The following is a 17603-nucleotide window of genomic DNA, read 5'->3' on the forward strand; positions in this document are numbered from 1 at the left end:
AGTGAAATAAAACAGAAAATTTTTTAAACTTTTTACTATGAAAAATTTCAGACATACAGAAGAGTAGAAAAAAATAATATAATGAACACCTAAATACTCTCCATCCAGATTCAAGAGTTAACGTTTCTCAAAGTTGCTTTATGTTTTTATGCAATTTTGACAAACCACCTTAAAGAGAACTACAGCTATTATAATGCTTTGCCCCTTAATACTTCAGCATGCATCACAAAGATTAAAACATTATGTGATGTAACTAAAAATATCTCTATCTTTCCTACTACAATTAATAATTCTTTAATAAGAATTTAATAAGAATAACAGGCTTTAACTGACAAAGATCAAAAAAGACAAAGAAGGGCATTACATAATTGTAAAGGGATCAGTGCAACAAGAAGAGCTAACTATCCTAAATATATATGCACCCAATACAGGAGCACCCAGATTAAAGCATAAAGCAAGTTCTTTGAGACCTACAAATATATATGGTCCACATTTGGATTTCCACAGTTGCTCAAAATTTGTCTTTCACCTGGTTTTTCACACAAAAATTAAAGAAAGAAAACAATTTGATGAAGGAACACACACTGGATTTATTTGTTTCCCTTAGTCCTCTCTTCCACCCTTCTTTTCTTTTATCAGACTTTTTTAAAAGACCAGGACAGTTGTCCTATAGAAAGTTCTACATTCTGGATTATCTGATTGTTTCCACATAAGGTCGTTTACCATGTTCCTTTAGTCTAGTATTTCTTGTAAAATGGAAGTTAAACATAAGAGCTTGACTAAGTTCAGGTTAAATATTTCATAGGTTTGATGTGTATTGAATATTACACATAACAGGAGTGTAGAGTGGCTGCTTATTCCAACATTTGTGATATAATTTGATCACCTGGTTAAAGTAACGACCCCAAGTTTGTGATTAGGAAGTAAGCTATGGGGTCATACTTTAGCAACTTGCAAACACTCTGTTCCTCATTAACTCTTCACCCAATGGTTTGAGTTTCTGTTGAGAACTTTTGCTTGAATCAATTATGTTACTATGGCTTGTAAAATAAAGTTTGCATTTTTGATTACCCTCTTCAATGATCAGTTTCTAATTTATTTACAATCTTAAATATGGCCTTTGGAATTCAAAGGGTTGAAAGTTCACAATTTTAGGTATCATAGTATATCTGTAACAGGAGAATGCTAACCTTGGATTTTCTTTTGTGTTTTCAGCAAAATGGGAAGCCACATTTTTATGATAAGCTCATTGTTGAATCGTTTGAGGAAGCACCCCTTCATGTTATGGTTTTCACTTACATGGGATATGGAATTGGAACCCTGTTTGGCTATCTCAGAGACTTTTTAAGAAACTGGGGAATAGAAAAATGCAACGCAGCTGTGGAACGAAAAGAACAAAAAGTACGTATGTGCACCTCCCTGGATCTTTGTCAATGCCTACTCCTCTCTAAAGTGTTCTCAGAAGTGGTGATGCAGGTGCAGATCCTAGAAAGTATGAGGTGCTCAGGAACTATTCAGGGCAAATTTCATTCATCTCCACCTCCTAAACCCCATTCCCCATGGGCTTATGGACCTGTTTTTACAAACATCTCATGGGCAACTACTATTTGCCACATACCGAACTAAGGCTTTTCCCATACCTTGTAATATTTAATTTTTGTAACAACCCCATGATATAGATATTAAACTATAATTTTGAAGATAAAAACATCAAAATATAAAAGCAAGTGCTCCTGGGTGGGACTGTACTTTGGTCTTCTAGTTCTAAGTTGGGTATTATTTATGCTCTATCCTGAAAAGGAAAGTGCATTTGAGTGAACTGGGACATTTTTATTTCATCTAAATCTGATTTCTCACCTTTGACACTATTAATATTTTGAACCAATTTTTTGGGCATTGTAAGAATTTTAACAGCATCTGAAAAATATAGCATTAAACCACTAAAGCTAAGGACCCTCATGAAGTCACTGCACCCTCCACTACCTCTACTGGAACAGGCACTGGTATCCACTGCTGAGAGACCCATAGATGGTTCACATCACAGGACTCTGTGGAGAAAATCCCCAGTACCAACTTGGAGCCGGGTAGACTCGGTGGGTGGCGAGACCCAGAAGAGAGACAACAATCACTGCAGTTCAGCTCACAGGAAGCCACATCCATAGGAAAAGGGGGAGAGTAATACATCAAGGGAACACCCCGAGGGACAAAAGAATCTGAACAACAGTCTTCAGCCCTAGACTTCCCCAAATGAGAAGGAACCAGAAAACCAACCTTGGTAATATGACAAAACAAGGCTCTTCAACACCCCCCAAAATATAATACTAGTTCACCAGCAATGGATCCAAACCAAGAAGAAATCCCTGATTTACCTGAAAAAGAATTCAGGAGGTTATTAAGCTAATCAGGGAGAGGCCAGAGAAAGCAAAGCCCAATGCAAGAAAATCCAAAAAATGTTACAAGAAGTGAAGAGAGAAATATTCAAGGAAATAGATGGCTTAAAGTAAAAACAATCAAAAATTCAAGAAACTTTGGACACACTTTTAGAAATGCAAAATGCTCTGGAAAGTCTCAGCAATAGAATTGAACTAGTAGAAGAAAAAAATTCAGAGCTTAAAGACAAGGTCTTCGAATTAACCCAATTCAACAAAGACAAAGAAAAAATAATAAGAAAATATGAACAAAGCCTCCAAGAAGTCTGGGATTATGTTAAACAACCAAACCTAAGAATAATCAATGTTCCTGAGGAAGAAGAATATTCTAAAAGCCTGGAAAACATATTTGGGGGAATAATCGAGGAAAACTTCCCCGGCCTTGCTAGAGACCTAGACATCCAAATACAAGAAGCACAAAGATCACCCAGGAAATTCATCACCAAAAGATCTTCACCTAGGCACATTGTCATCAGGTTATCCAAAGGAAACCATTTTAAGAGCTGTGAGACAGAAGCACCAGGTAACTTATAAAGGAAAAATCTATCAGATTAACAGCAGATTTCTCAGCAGAAACCCTACAAGCTAAGACAGAATTGGGGCCCTATCTTCAGCCCCCTCAAACAAAACAATTATCAGCCAAGAATTTTGTATACAGCGAAACTAAGCATCATATTTGAAGGAAAGATACAGTCATCTTCAGACAAACAAATGCTGAGATAATTCACACCAAGCCACCACTACAAGAACTGATAAAAGGAGCTCTAAATATTGAAACAAATCCTGGAAAACAGAGCTTCTTTAAAGCATAAATCACATGGGACCTATTAAAAAACACACACACACAGGTTAAAAAGCAAAAACAAAAAAGAAAAAACCCAAAGTACACAGACAACAATGAGCATGACGAATGTAATGATACCTCACATTTCAATACTAACATTGAATGTAAGTGGCCTAAATGATCCACTTAAAAGATACAGAACCACAGAATGGGTAAGAACTCACCAACCAACTATCTGCTGCCTTCAGGAGACTCACTTAACACATAAGGACTCACATAAACTTAAAGTAAAGGGGTGGAAAGAGGCATTTCATGCAAATAGACACCAAAAGAGAGCAGGGGTAGCTATTCTAATATCAGACAACTGTAAAGCAACAGTGGTTAAAAGGAACAAAGAGGGACATTATGTAATGGTAAAAGGCCTTGTCCAACAGGAAAATATCACAATCCTAAACATATATGCACCTAACACTGGAGATCCTAAATTTATAAAACGATTACTAACAGACCTAAGAAATGAGATAGACAGCAACACAATAATAGTGAGGGACTTCAGTACTCCACTGACAGCACTAGACAGGTCATCAAGAGAGAAAGTCAACAAAGAAACAATGGATTTAAACTATACCTTGGAACAAATGGACTTAACAGATATATACAGAACATTTCATCCAACAACCGCAGAATACACATTCTATTCAACGGCACATGGAACTTTCTCCAAGATAGACCATATGACAGGCCATAAAATTAGATTCAATAAATTTAGGAAAATTGAAATAATATCAAGCACTCTCTCAGGCCACAGTGGAATAAAACTGGAAATCAACTCCAAAAGGAACCTTCGAAACCATGCAAATACATGGAAATTAAATAACCTGCTCCTGAATGAGTACTGGGTCAAAAATGAAATCAACATGGAAATTAAAAAATTCTTCGAAGTGACTGACAATAATGACATAACTTATCAAAACCTAAGGCAGTGCTAAGAGAAAGTTCATAGCCCTAAACTCCTACATCAAAATGTCTGAAAGAGCACAAATAGACACTCTAAGGCCACACCTCAAGGAACTAGAGAAACTTGAACAAACCAAACGCAAACCCAGCAGAAGAAAGGAAATAACCAGTGTGGCTGGCAAGATGGCCGAATAGGAACAGCTGTGGTCTGCAGCTCCCAGCAAGATCAATGTAGAAGGCATTTGATTTCTGCATTTCCAACTGAGGTACGGGGCTCATCTCACTGGGACTGGTTAGACGGTTGGTGCAGCCCACAGAGGGCAAGCCAAAGCAGGGTGCGGCATTGCCTCACCTGGGAAGCGCAAGGGGTTGGGGAACTCCCTCCCCTAGCCAAGGGAAGCCCTGAGGGACTGTGCCACGAGGAACAGTGCATTCTGGTCCAGATACTACACTTTTCCCACAGTCTTCACAACCCGCAGACCAGGAGATTCCCTCAGGCGCCTACACCACCAGGACCCTGGGTTTCAAGCACAAAATTGGGCAGCTGTTTAGGCAGACACCAAGCTGGCTGCAGGAGTTTTTTTGTTGTTGTTTGGTTTTTTTCACACCCCAGTGGCACCTGGAACACCAGTGAGACAGAACCATTCACTCCCCTGGAAAGGGGGTTGAAGCCAGGGAACCAAGTGGTCTAATTCAGCGGATCCCACCCCCACGGAGCCCAGCAAGCTAAGATCCACTGGCTTGAAATTCATGCTGCCAGCACAGCAGTCTGAAGTCAACCTGGGACACTCAAGCTCGGTAGCAGGAGGGGCATCCACCATTACTGAGGCTTGAGTAGGCTGTTTTCCCCTCACAGTGTAAACAAAGCAGTGGGGAAGTTCAAATTAGGTGGAGTACACCACAGCTCCTCAAAGCCGCTGTAGCCAGACTGCCACTCTAGATTCCTCCTCTCTGGGCCTGGCATCTCGGGAAAGAAAGGCAGCAGCCCCAGTCAGGGGTTTATAGATGGAATTCCCATCTCCCTGGGACAGAGCACCTGGGGGAAGGGGCAGCTGCAGGTGCAGCTTCAGCAGACTTAAACGTTCTTGCCTGCTGGCTCTGAAGAGAGCAGCATATCTCCCAGCACAGCGCTCGAGCTCTGCTAAAGGACAGACTGGCTCCTCAAGTGGATCCCTGACCCCCAGGCCTCCTGACTGGGAGACACCTCCCAGCAGGGGTTGACAGACACCTCATACAGGAGAGCTCCGGCTGGCATCTGGTGGGTGGCCCTCTGGGATGAAGCTTCCAGAGGAAGGAACAGGCAGAATATTTCCTGTTCTGCAGCCTCCGCTGGTGATACCCAGGCAAACAGGGTCTGGAGTGGGCCTCCAGCAAACTTCAGCAGACCTGCAGCGAGGGGCCTGACTGTTAGAAGGAAAACTAACAAAACAGAAAGGAATAGCGTCAACATCAACAAAAAGGACGTCCACACAAAAACCCCATTCGAAGGTCACCAACATAGAAGACCAAAGGTCGATAAATCCATGAAGATGAGGAAAAACCAGCACAAAAAAGCCTGAAAACCAGAATGCCTCTTCTCCTCCAAAGGATCACAACTCCTCGCCAGCAAGGGAAAAAAACTGGACGGAGAATGAGTTTGACGAACTGACAGAAGTAGGCTTCAGAAGGTGGGAAATAACAAACTCCTCCAAGCTAAAGAAGCATGTTCTAACCCAATGCAAGGAAGCTAAGAACCTTGAAAAAGGTTAGACGAATTGCTAACTAGAATAACCAGCTTAGAGAAGAACATAAATGACCTGATGGAGCTGAAAAACACAGCACAAAAACTTCGTGAAGCATACACAAATATCAATAGCCAAATTGATCAAGCGGAAGAAAGGATATCAGAGATTGAAGATCAACTTAATGAAATAAAGCGTGAAAACAAGATTAGGGAAAGAAGAATAAAAAGGAACGAACAAAGCCTCCAAGAAATATGGGACTATGTGAAAAGACCAAACCTACATTTGATTGATGTACCTGAAAGTGACAGGGAGAATGGAACCAAGTTGGAAAACACTCTTCAGGATATTATCCAGGAGAAAAATGTTTAACCTGATTTGGTGTTTAATGAAAACTTCTGGGTAAAAGAGAAAGTTAAATTGGGATCTAGACGCTGATGAATAAATAGTAAGGCAAAGAGTGAATCAAGAGAGAAAAGGAATCTCTAAGAAGAGAGAATATGGTGCAAGATGGTCCAGAGGTTAGAGAAAGCATTGTGCATTCAAGAAACCACGGAATTCCAATGACCGAGTGTTGTGAATGAGAGTGGGAGTATGTGGGCAGAAAGACTGCTGAGAGGCAAGCAGGGGCCAGACTATAATGGGTTCTTTTAATAAGCCATGGACATGTATTATAAGAACAATGGGAAAGTATCGAAGGACTTCAGGCAAAGGAATGCATATTTGTAGACAGAAAGATAATTCTGTCTACCCTATGAGAAATGGATTGCAGAAAGACAACAGAGAGATCAAAAAAGACATTAAGAGGTTGATGCAGATATACAGGTTTAAAAAAATCTAGGTGAGATGGTTGGCCTGGGACCAAGGTAGTGACAATAGGGTTGGTGACAAGAGAAAAGGCCAGGAGATGTTTAAGAGGTAGAGTTAGAGATGGTTGATTTGACCTAGGAAAATAGGGAGAAGGACAAATCAAAGACCACATCCAGGTTTATGACAGGTAGCAGAAGGTGGTGTCATTCACTGAGATGGGTAACAGAGAAGCAAGATCCAGTTGGAGGGAGAAAGTAGTCAACTCATTTTTTGACAAGTTGAGTTTGAAGAACTGGCAGCTAAACTTAAAGATCTGGACTTCTGGAAAAAGTCTCAGTGGGATACTGTAACGTCTTCAGTTTATCTTCAGCATGTCGACAGGAATCAAAGCCAGGGAAGTAGACAAGATCTTCCAGGGTAAGTTCACGGAGAAAAAAGAGAAAGGATGAAAAGAAAGTGAAGAACTTCAGAAAATTTAATAGATTTCAGAGACAGAGTCCCAATTCAAGACGAAAAGCAAAGTGACATGAAAAAAAGTTAACAGTAGTTTAGAAACGAGGTTATTTGTGCTTGAACTAGGAAAGAGGCAGGTGGAAGGAAAAGGAAATTAATTATAGAGAATATTTAGGAGGTATCAATAAGTCTTGGTGGCTGAGTGTACAGAAGATAAGATAGAAGGAGGAAAATAGGGGAATCTCAAGTTCTAGTTTGGGCAGATACGTGGATAGCAACATCACATCCATTACAATGAAATGGTTCTGTTGGCAAAATGGTGGCCACAGACAGCTTTGAGGACATAAAGGTTCTTGAGTTATAAAGGATAAAGAAACAGTTAAATCAAGCAGGGGACAACTCAGCATGCTTCCAGAGACGCAGGTTTCTCTGGTCCTAGTAGAGCTGACAATGTAACTGGGAAAATGGGATTTGAAGGGGAATTCTCCTTGGGCATTCTCACAGTGACCTCCATGGCCCCTACCCCCACCAGCTGCACTGTTCTAGAGGCTCTTATCACCAGTCTGCCTGCTCCCCAGGTACAAGTAACTAATGCATAATAAATCAGCACATTTCAGAGCACAGGGACAAAGGCTGAACCAAATGTAAATTTCTCAGGTGTGGCATTTCTTGAAAGGCTTAGGCTTCAAATCTACAATCTATTTTCTAACCTTTCAGTGTATTTGCTCTATTAAACTAGCAGGTCTAATCTTCTTGTTTATCTAAAGCAATTTCTTACATTTTATCAGGAAAAAAAATACACATGAAAAGTTGTTTCCTAGAAAGCCTACTCTGGGATGGGGGCCTGAATGCAGGAAGGTTATTGGGGTGTGCTCCTTGGATCAGCACCTGTGAGGCAGAGAAGGAAATGGCATGGCTCAGGAGGGAGGGGAGTTGGAGAGGAAAGAGGGGATGGAGTGAGTTGTGATGATGCAGACCCAGCAAAGGCCTCAACGAATCCCACAAGGAGTTCCGGAGATGAGAGGACCTTTCAAGAGTCATCTGAGCTGAGGGAAGGGGGCTAGATCTTTTGACTCCTGCATTGATAGAAGCTGCCACCAGGGATCTTGGTGGAGGAAGATCCCTTCAGACCCAGGCAATCCTCATGGGGCTGTAAGCCTCCAATGCTCCTAGCAACTAGGGGAATGGATGCATCAGTTCTGAATGATGGGCTATGGACATCAAATGGCAGCCTGCACTTCAACACTTGCCCCTGTTGCTACAAGAACTGCTCGAACCGCCCCACAGGAGAAATGCATTGCATTAAATAAATTAATGATTTACCTTTCTTTACAAAATAAATGGTTTCCATCCTATCTGATCTCTGTGAGGTCCAGAGCAATAGTCAATAGACTCGTGTAGATAAATGTGCCTTTCACATGGCATACCTTTTATTATTTGTTCAATTTGAGTCCCGTTAGAGACTTATAGCATTTCAGAGTGACAGGTTCTAATTAACTGCAGTCACTATCTTTCTGATGGGACTTGATCTCCCAACCCTGTCCATAGACTGACGCTTTAACTTTTTTTTTTTTTTTTTTTTTTTTTTGAGATGGAGTCTCACTCTGTCACCCAGGCAGAGTAATGCAATCTCGGCTCACTGCAAACCTCCACCACCTGGGCTCAAGTGATCCTCCCACCTCAGCTTCCCGAGTGGCTGGGACCACAGGCATGTGCCACCACGCCTGGCTAATTTTTTATATTTTTGGTAAAGACAGGGTTTTGCCATGTTGCCTAGGCTGGTCTCAAACTCCTGACCTCAAGTGATCCATCCACTTTGGCCTCCCAAAGTGCCACCGCACCCAGCCCATCCTTAATCTTTTTTTTTTTTTTTTTTAAGAGAGAGTCTCACTCATGTCAAACAGGATGGAGTGCAGTGGTGCAATCTTGGCTCACTGCAACCTCCACCTCCCAGGTTCCAGTGATTCTCCTGCCTCAGCCTCTCAAGTAGATGGGACTACAGGCGTGCAACACCATGCCTGGCTAATTTTTGTATTTTTAGTACAGACAGGGTTTCACTATGTTGGCCAGGCTGGTCTTGAACTCCTGACCTCATTATCTGCCCGCCTCAGCCTCCCAAAGTGCTGGGATTACAGGCATGAGCCACCACACCTGGCTCCCTTTAATCTTTTAATACTATCCCCAGTCCTTTACATCTGATAGTATTCTTGCTTTCTGTAAATAAGCTGTCTGATGCACATTTTGAATTCTCTTGCTCAAAACATGAAACATCCTATTTCCAGTGACACTTCATTCTTTTCAGCAGAAATGAGCATTATTCTATTCTAAAAGCTGGTTCCTAGGAGTGCAGAATACACTGCCCCACATGACAAGCCAGCCATGGGCAAAATGACACCAGAAAAGAGAATGCATTCATGAAGTGATGGTGGAAAATAAAAATTATGATTTTTTAAAAGATCATAAGTGAATGTTCTTATATCCACCTTTACTCATTTACTCTTCTTTCCTTTTCTTAATCAAATATAAGAATTTATTAATCCAATTTCACTATTTTCTCTTTCTCTATGATGACTTGTCTCATACAGCCTTCCATTCAAATTAACGTGTTATCCAAACTTATCTCTATTTAATTTCTCCTTCTTTTTATTTCTAACTCAAATATTCTGAAATTGGTTCCCAAACATAAAGGCTCTGATCATCCTCTTTATCTGAATCACTTGAGTATTAACTGAAAAGAATAGAAAAATCAAAACCTCCTTCCAAGACAGCACTAAAAAGCTCAAGTTAGACTCCACTAACAATCAGTAGATCTTAACAAAAAGGACAAGATGCAAAGTTAATATTTTGCTTAAATGTGACTCTTTAGTTTTGGGCCAAGAATATCACTTTGTTTTAATAAAAGACAACTTTAGAGTTGAACCACAAGTTCTCAAAAGTCCCTAGATAATTTATTTTTGCAATGATGTAACAGTCCAACTTTGCAAAATCCAGAAGAGAATGTCAGCAAATATAATCAATTAATGTCGAGCATCATCAGAGATTAGAAAATACTTCAAGTGCAGACAATTCTACAGGTCCACATTTCTCAAGTCGCTATGGTCCCAATATCAAACAAGTTCTGCAAAATCCGACATAACATGGCACCAATGGTAATTCTGTGTTCACATTAAATCCAGGTATTTCCTAGTACCCATACAAGTAAATCACAGACTTTTCTGGCCCATCTTCAGAGATTTTTACTCCCACCGAAAACAAAGTGGGTTCAGCAAGCTGTAGCTGTAGAAAATTTTAGGACAAATATCTAAATGTTTGCATAAATTATAAATTGTTATTTTGCATCCACATTTTGCATCCTGATACATTAACAGTATTAGCCCAGAGAAACTTTCTTCTGAAGGATGAGGTCCATTAAGGTGACTGGGTATGAGATATGGTCTTGTCCAAAACAGACAGCCCAGGCACTGGTCTTCCTGTTTGGACCTGCATAGATCCGAACCCAAAGTTTCATTGGGGTATCTCTAGGAACATAATATATTAATAAGTATGCAGCTTATGGGATAGAAATATTAGACCAGTGCTTTGCAGACTTGGCTACCCATTGGAATCACTGAGAACCTTTAAAAGATACAAATACCTAGGCTTTTCTCACAGATATCCTGATTTAATTGCTTTGTGATGCAGCCTTGGTAGTGGAGGGTGAGGCAGAGGGGAGGGCTGGTCAAACAAGCTTCCCAAGTGATTCTCATCCGCATACAAAATTGCAAATCAGTGTTTTAGAGCAATGCTTCTCAAACTTCATCATGCACACAGATTATCTGGGGATCATGTTAAAATGCAGATTCTGCTTCAATGGTTTTGGGTGGGACCAAGATCCCGTAGCTATAAACAAGCTCCCAGGTGAAGCCAATGCTGCTAGTCTAAGACCACATGTTGATCCTTCTGTAACCGAGCCCAGATTCATTCTGTTCATCACACGACACCCAATAAGTTGAGAGACATGGAGTTGGAGCAAGGAAGGTGACCTTATTTCGAAGACCCAGCAAACCCAGAAGATGGTAAACTAATGTCCCAAAGAACCAACCGTCAACACAAATTTCAGTCTCTATGTTAAGGGCAGAGGGAAGACAATGGGGCTCTGTTCAAGAGGTGACCAAAGACCATGGACATCTGGGCACCAGCAAGTTTCTGTGGAGGTTTGGAACATTTTGGCCTTGACCAGGTCACAATGCTCCTATAAATTTTTAACAAAACATAGTTGTTTACATATCTCCCCTTTAATCCCAGAGTTAAATTCAAAAAACTACATGACTGCTGTTTTTATGTTTTATTTCAGTGCCCTAAAATTATCCTAGCCTGTGTGCAGGAATGGGTAAAGGCTGCTTAAACAAAAATGGAATTTGCTGTGTTAGTTCTTTCGCTGTTTCACTGTTACGTCGCTAGTATCGCCTGAGAGCTTGCTAGAACTCTCAGACCCAGCCCAGCATCTTTAGTTTATCATGATCCTCAGGTGATACAGATACACATTAAAGTTTGAGAAGCACTGCTATTCTAAAGGTTCTCAATTTGCAATTCGGCTACCACCTGCATTCAGGTGCAGGCAGCGCCATCCCTTGAAACCTCCAGGTGTCTATCCCCTTTCACATGCACAGCTATCCTACTATCCCTTACAGGAAAGATGGTCTCAGCCCATCTGTGCTTTATTGTGGTAGACTTTGGCAATTAACGGTTACAGATCAACAGCTGATAATACCAGATCAATGCTTTACAACCTTGGCTGCACATTGTACCTGTTCTGCCCCACACATTCATCATTACTAGCTTTCTGTCTCCAGTACTGCCTCCAATGTCTCTTTTACCACCCCCACAAACTCCACCCTTGGAGCCCTCAATCCCTTGATTTTAAGATCTTTTCATTCTCCTGTTATATTTCAGGTTCTCTTTTCCTTTCTTCTAACCATCTTAAATTCCATGGGCTTTGAAACGACCTCATCTTGATACCCACCCCCATGCTGACTGGTCGCCCTTCAAATTCAGCACCACTAGCCTCAAGATAGCCCTTGGTGCTGCCTGCCAATCACTCTGTTACTTAGGGCCTCTAGTCACTGACTGTTCTAAGTGGCAACTTCGTACTTTCCCCTTTCCCCTCAAACCTGCAACATTTCTTGTACCTCCTGACTTTCAGCTAATAATCTTGCTTCTATCAACTACAGAAAAAAAATAAGCTTTTAAAGAATTAAAATTACTTTTATTTAGCAGTCTTCCTGAGGACTGTAGACTGAAGCCTAGAGCCTCAGAGTAGCCCTTTAGACAGATCCTATCAGACTGCTCCAATGCAGCATTTCAGTTCACAGTTTATATACAGGTAGCAAAGATTCAGTATACGCAAAATCGCATCTAAGTTTGGGTGCAAGAGTACATCTGATTATAGTTTACAGAAGCATAACCACTAACCCCATCAGACATTAACTTATGTGTAGGAGAAGGCAAGAGCTAAAGTTATTTATTTATTTATTTATTTATCTGGGGGATTGTCCTACTTTATTTATTTTTTAATTTTTTTTATTTGTATGAATTTAAGGGGTAAGAATGCAGTTTTGTTACATAGATATATTGTGTAGTGGTGAAGTATGGGCTTTTTGTATAACCATCACCTGAATAATGTGCATTGTACCCATTAAGTAATTTCTCATTCCCCTACCTCCTCCCACCCTCCCACCCTTCCAACTTTCCAGTGTCTCTTATTTTACTCTCTACATCCATGTGTGTGCATTATTTAGCTCCCACTTAGAAGTGAGAACATGTAGGATTTGACTTTCTGTGTCTGAGTTGTTTCACTTAAGATAACGGCCTACCATTGCATCCCTGTTGCTGCAAAAGACATAATTTCATTCTTTTTTGTGGCTGAATGGTATTCCATTGTGTGTGTGTGTGTGTGTGTGCACACACCACATTTGCTTTATCCAATTGTCTGTTGATGGACTGTTAGGTTGATTTCACATCTTTGCTGTTTTCAACGGTGCTACAATAAATATATATCTTTCTGATATAATAATTCCTTTTCCTTTGAGTAAATACCCAGTAGTGGGATTGCTGGATCAAATGGCAATTCTATTTTTAGTTCTTTGAGAAATCTCCATACTGTTTTCCATAGAAGTTGTACTAATTTAATTCCCACCAACAGTGTATAAACATCCTTTATTCTCCACAATCTTGCCAACATCTGTTATTGTTTTGGCTTTTTAATAATAGACATTCTGAAGTAATTTATCTTTTGAGGAATACCGTGACTCAGGGAAGAGACATGGGGGGGCATATGATCTACCTTGTTTTGTCTTCGAAGCATCTTTCTAGAAAGCTGCATATCATCACAGAGTCAGGGGCCTTGTGAAATTATGCAGGCAAGCAGAAATGAGGAAAAAACAGCTTCTAACATTTGTTACTTTGTCTCACACTTCCTATTTCATTGAGAAAATAGAAAAAGGTCAGCCCATCCACCTGCCCCCTCCACCACCTACCTGCTATTGTGCTCATATACTTGGCCTTCCACCTGCCACCATGGGGCAGGTGTCTGGGTTCCTATCGAGGCCACCTGTGCACTAGCTCACAGTCATCAGCAGTCATTCAGCCTTGACACATCCAAAACTGTGGGTTGAGTTTCCCCTCCAAACCTGTTCTTTTCACAATCTCCAGGTAAGTAAATGGCAACTCCACCAGTCCAGGTGCTCTGGACAAAACCTCTGAGTCAGCTTTGACTCAGCTCTTTCCTTTGTACCCAAAGTCAAATCTGTAGGCCAATACTGTCAGTTGTATGTTCCAAATACACTGTATTTGTTATCAGACTACTTCTTACCACCCCTGCTGCTACAAGCTTTGTCCAAACCACCATCTCCTCTCACCTCAGATGTACCCTGCTTCCACCCTTGAACCCAACAGTCTCTTCTCCACTAACAAGCAATGTGATGTTTAAAATCCTAAGTCAGGTCACAGCACATGTCTGGCCAGAACCCTTTAACATCTTCCCATCTCCTTCCAAGCAGAGCTGCCAGAGACTCTGCAGAACACAGCCTCTCTTATGTCTCTAACTTCATCCCTTCTCCTCCTCTTCACTCCCAAGCACTGCTTCAGACACTAGGACCCCTTGCTCTTCCTCAGACACTACCCACACATGCCTGCCTCAGGTAATTTCCACTTACATAGCCCTCTGCCTGGAATGGCCCTCCCTAGGGTATCTGCATATCTCACTCTTTGACTCAGCTATCACCAAGAAACCAATAGCTTTAAATGCAGCCAGAATCACTGGCCAACACAATCCCCCATCTCCCCCACCAGGCTTGGATCTAAATATCTTCTGGCTAAAAAGCAAGAAGGGGTGAAAGTTGTCCACAATTGTATCTGGCAGAGCATGTGCCATAGGCTAAGAAGGCAACCCCAAAATACCAAAGGCCGAGAAATATTTTGCTAAATGAGATCACTGGTAAAATCAGATCATAGTCTCCCACAGTGAATACTCAACGGAGACCAACATCTCTTTGTAGATATATATGTACAAGATATATATTTTTATTTGTATAATACAGAAACATATATATTTACACACACACATATCACTTGCACAAAGCCAGTATGTGAATGAGTGGGTTAAGACAAGCCCGAATGAAAAGCCACTTCTTAAACTAATGTTTTCTTCTTTTTCCTTTTTATTATGGAATTAGTGCACAAAAGCAAGCATTATTTTATCTTTGTGCATGCATTTTTTCTGTCTCTTCTGTGCACTTAACTACACTTACATTCGTGTGTACTTCTCTGTCCTTTATGGGATCACATCATACATCTTGTGTGACTTGTTTTTTTCCCCTAACTCTGGCTTTGAAGATATTTATATGCCAATACAGAACTACTTCATTCCTTTTAATAGCTGCACGATATTCCATAATATTCCATGATACTCCATATATGGGTATGCCATAATATACTTATTCCCATTTTTATTTTCATAAATAACTTGTCCATGATCAGTATATGCATTTATTCTAGGATAATTCCTAGAAGTGGCTTTCTGAGTCCAAGGCATGCACATTTTAACTTCTGACACATACCGCCAATTTGCCTTTCAAAAATGCTTGCCTAAACCGACTCCAGTGAACAGTATCTAACAATGCATGCTTCCTTGCCAGCACTTGGTAGATTGATTATTATCAACATTTAAAAATTGTTTTGCTAATCTGATGGGTGAACATTATTTATTTTTGTCTTAATTTGCATTTTCCTGATTAATAGTATGACTGCACTTCTTTAAATATACTTTTTAGTTCTTCACACTTAACTCTTCTCAGACTGGCAGTTCCTATCCTTTGCTCATAATTTTATTAAACTTTTTGAAAATTGACTTAGAGGAACTCTATGTGCTCTTATATCAATAATTTTTCCATTAAATGTGTTTTAAATATTTCTCCAATTCTGTTTCTTGGCTCTTAACTTTATTTGCATTATATTTAGCCGCACATAAATGTGGAAACATTTATGTTTTCATTGTTGTTATTAGTTTTGATGTTAGTTTTCTTTTTTTCTCTTTGGGAAGGGGTGTTAGTCATGTTTATAAAATGTTCCTACAGTTTCATTCAGAACTTTGTGATTTGGGCTTTTATTTTAAACATTTGGTCCATAAATCTATTCATCCATCTAGTTTATTTCTATGTGCTGTGTGAGGTAAAGGACTATTTTTTTAAATTTTTTTATTTTATTTATTTTTTATTTATTTATTTATTTATTTATTTATTTATTTATTTTTTGAGACAGGGTCTCACTCTGTCTCCCAGGCTGGAGTGCAGTGGCGTGGTGTCAGCTCACTGCAAACCTTCTCCCCATAGGTTCAAGTGATTCTAGTGCCTCAGCCACCAGAGTAGCTGGGATTACAGGCGCCCGCCACCACATCCACTTAATTTGTGTATGTTTAGTGGAGATGGAGTTTTCTCCATGTTGACCAGGCTGGTTTTGAACTCCTGGCCTCAAGTGATCCGCCCGCCTCGGCCTCCCAAAATGCTGGGATTACAGGCATGACCCACCGCACCTGATCAATTTTTTTAAAGATATTTCTAATAATTTCCCCAGTATCATTAATTAAATAGTTCTTTTCTTTTCTTTTCTTTTCTTTTTCTTTTTCTTCTTTTTTTTTTTTTGATGGAGTCTTGCTCTTTCGCCCAGGCTGGAGTGCAGTGGTGTGATTTTGGCTCACTGCAACCTCTGCCTTCTGGGTTCAAGTGATTCTCCTGCCTCAGCCTTCCGAGTAGCTGGGATTACAGGCATGAGCCACCGCACCTGGCCAATTTTTTTTAACGATATTTCTAATAATTTCCCCAGTATCATTAATTAAATAGTTCCTTTTTTTCTTTTTCCTTTTCTTTTTTTTTTTGTTTTTGTTTTTGTTTTTTTTTTTTTTTTTTTAGACAGTGTCTTGCTCTGTCGCCCAGGCTGGAGTGCAGTTGCGCGATCTTGTCTCCTAGGTTGGAACGATTCTCCTGCCTCAACCCCCCGAGTAGCTGAAATTACAGGCATGCGCGCCACCGTGCCCGGCTAATTTTTGTATTTTAGTATAGACGAGGTTTCACCGTCTTGGCCAGGCTAGTCTCAAACTCCTGACCTCAAGCGATCCGCCTGCCTCAGCCTCTCCAAGTGCTGGGATTACAGGCCAGGTGTGAGCCACAGAGCACGGCTAAATGGTTCATTTTTAACTCAGTTATATGAAATGTTGACCTATTTTCCTATTATTTGGGTAACTCTACAAGTTTTTAGATAATTCTTTAAGATTTTCTTTCTGTGTATACTTTAAAATTAGCTTGCGAGGTATAGAATTTGGAAAAAACTGGCCATTTTCATTAAATCTATAGGTTATCTTTGGAAAATGTGATGTCTTCATAGCAGTCTTCCTGTTCAGAAATCTGTCTCTCCATTTCTTTACGTATTTCTTATGTTCCTTAGTAAGAATTTATAATTTTCTTTATAAAAGTCTTACCATTTTCTCTTACGGGACACAATTTTTAATCATGACATAATTTGAATATTATCTTTTTCCCATACCATTTTCTAGTTAGCTATTGATAACATATAGCAAAGCAATTGTTATTTTTATATTCTAACCTCAAATGCTACCACCTTAATAAATTCACTCCTTCACAGTGTCTCAGATAGTTGCATTGGAATTTCTTGGAATTTTTCATGGGTGACATGAAAAACTGTACATATATTATCTTTGGGGTTTGTTATTACAATAAACTTATTAATTGTCATATTTAACTCCTCTAAACTTACTTTTTTCTCTACTGAACTTTTTTAAATAAATGTATATTAATGCCTTTCACTGTGATTGTAAATTTGTTAGAGTTTTTTTTTTTTTCCTAAAGTGTTTCTGTGTAACTATCAGATACATAAAAGTCCTTGGCTCTAATAGTTCTT

At 40.0% G+C, this 17603-nt stretch overlaps 1 protein-coding gene across 2 annotated transcripts in view; it reads left to right on the forward strand.

Moving 5' to 3' along the window:
* The window catches only part of SPTLC3 (serine palmitoyltransferase long chain base subunit 3), a 159238-nt gene that overhangs the window by 38938 nt on the left and 102697 nt on the right, over positions 1-17603 (forward strand). For both annotated transcript variants that reach the window (XM_003810576.6, XM_034947071.3), the window contains one exon: positions 1216-1401. In XM_003810576.6, coding sequence (XP_003810624.1) covers positions 1216-1401 — 186 coding nt within the window. The remainder of the gene's footprint in view (positions 1-1215; positions 1402-17603) is intronic.

Source organism: Pan paniscus, chromosome 21 (assembly GCF_029289425.2).
Source record: "Pan paniscus chromosome 21, NHGRI_mPanPan1-v2.0_pri, whole genome shotgun sequence".
Classification (NCBI taxonomy): Eukaryota; Metazoa; Chordata; class Mammalia; order Primates; family Hominidae; genus Pan; species Pan paniscus.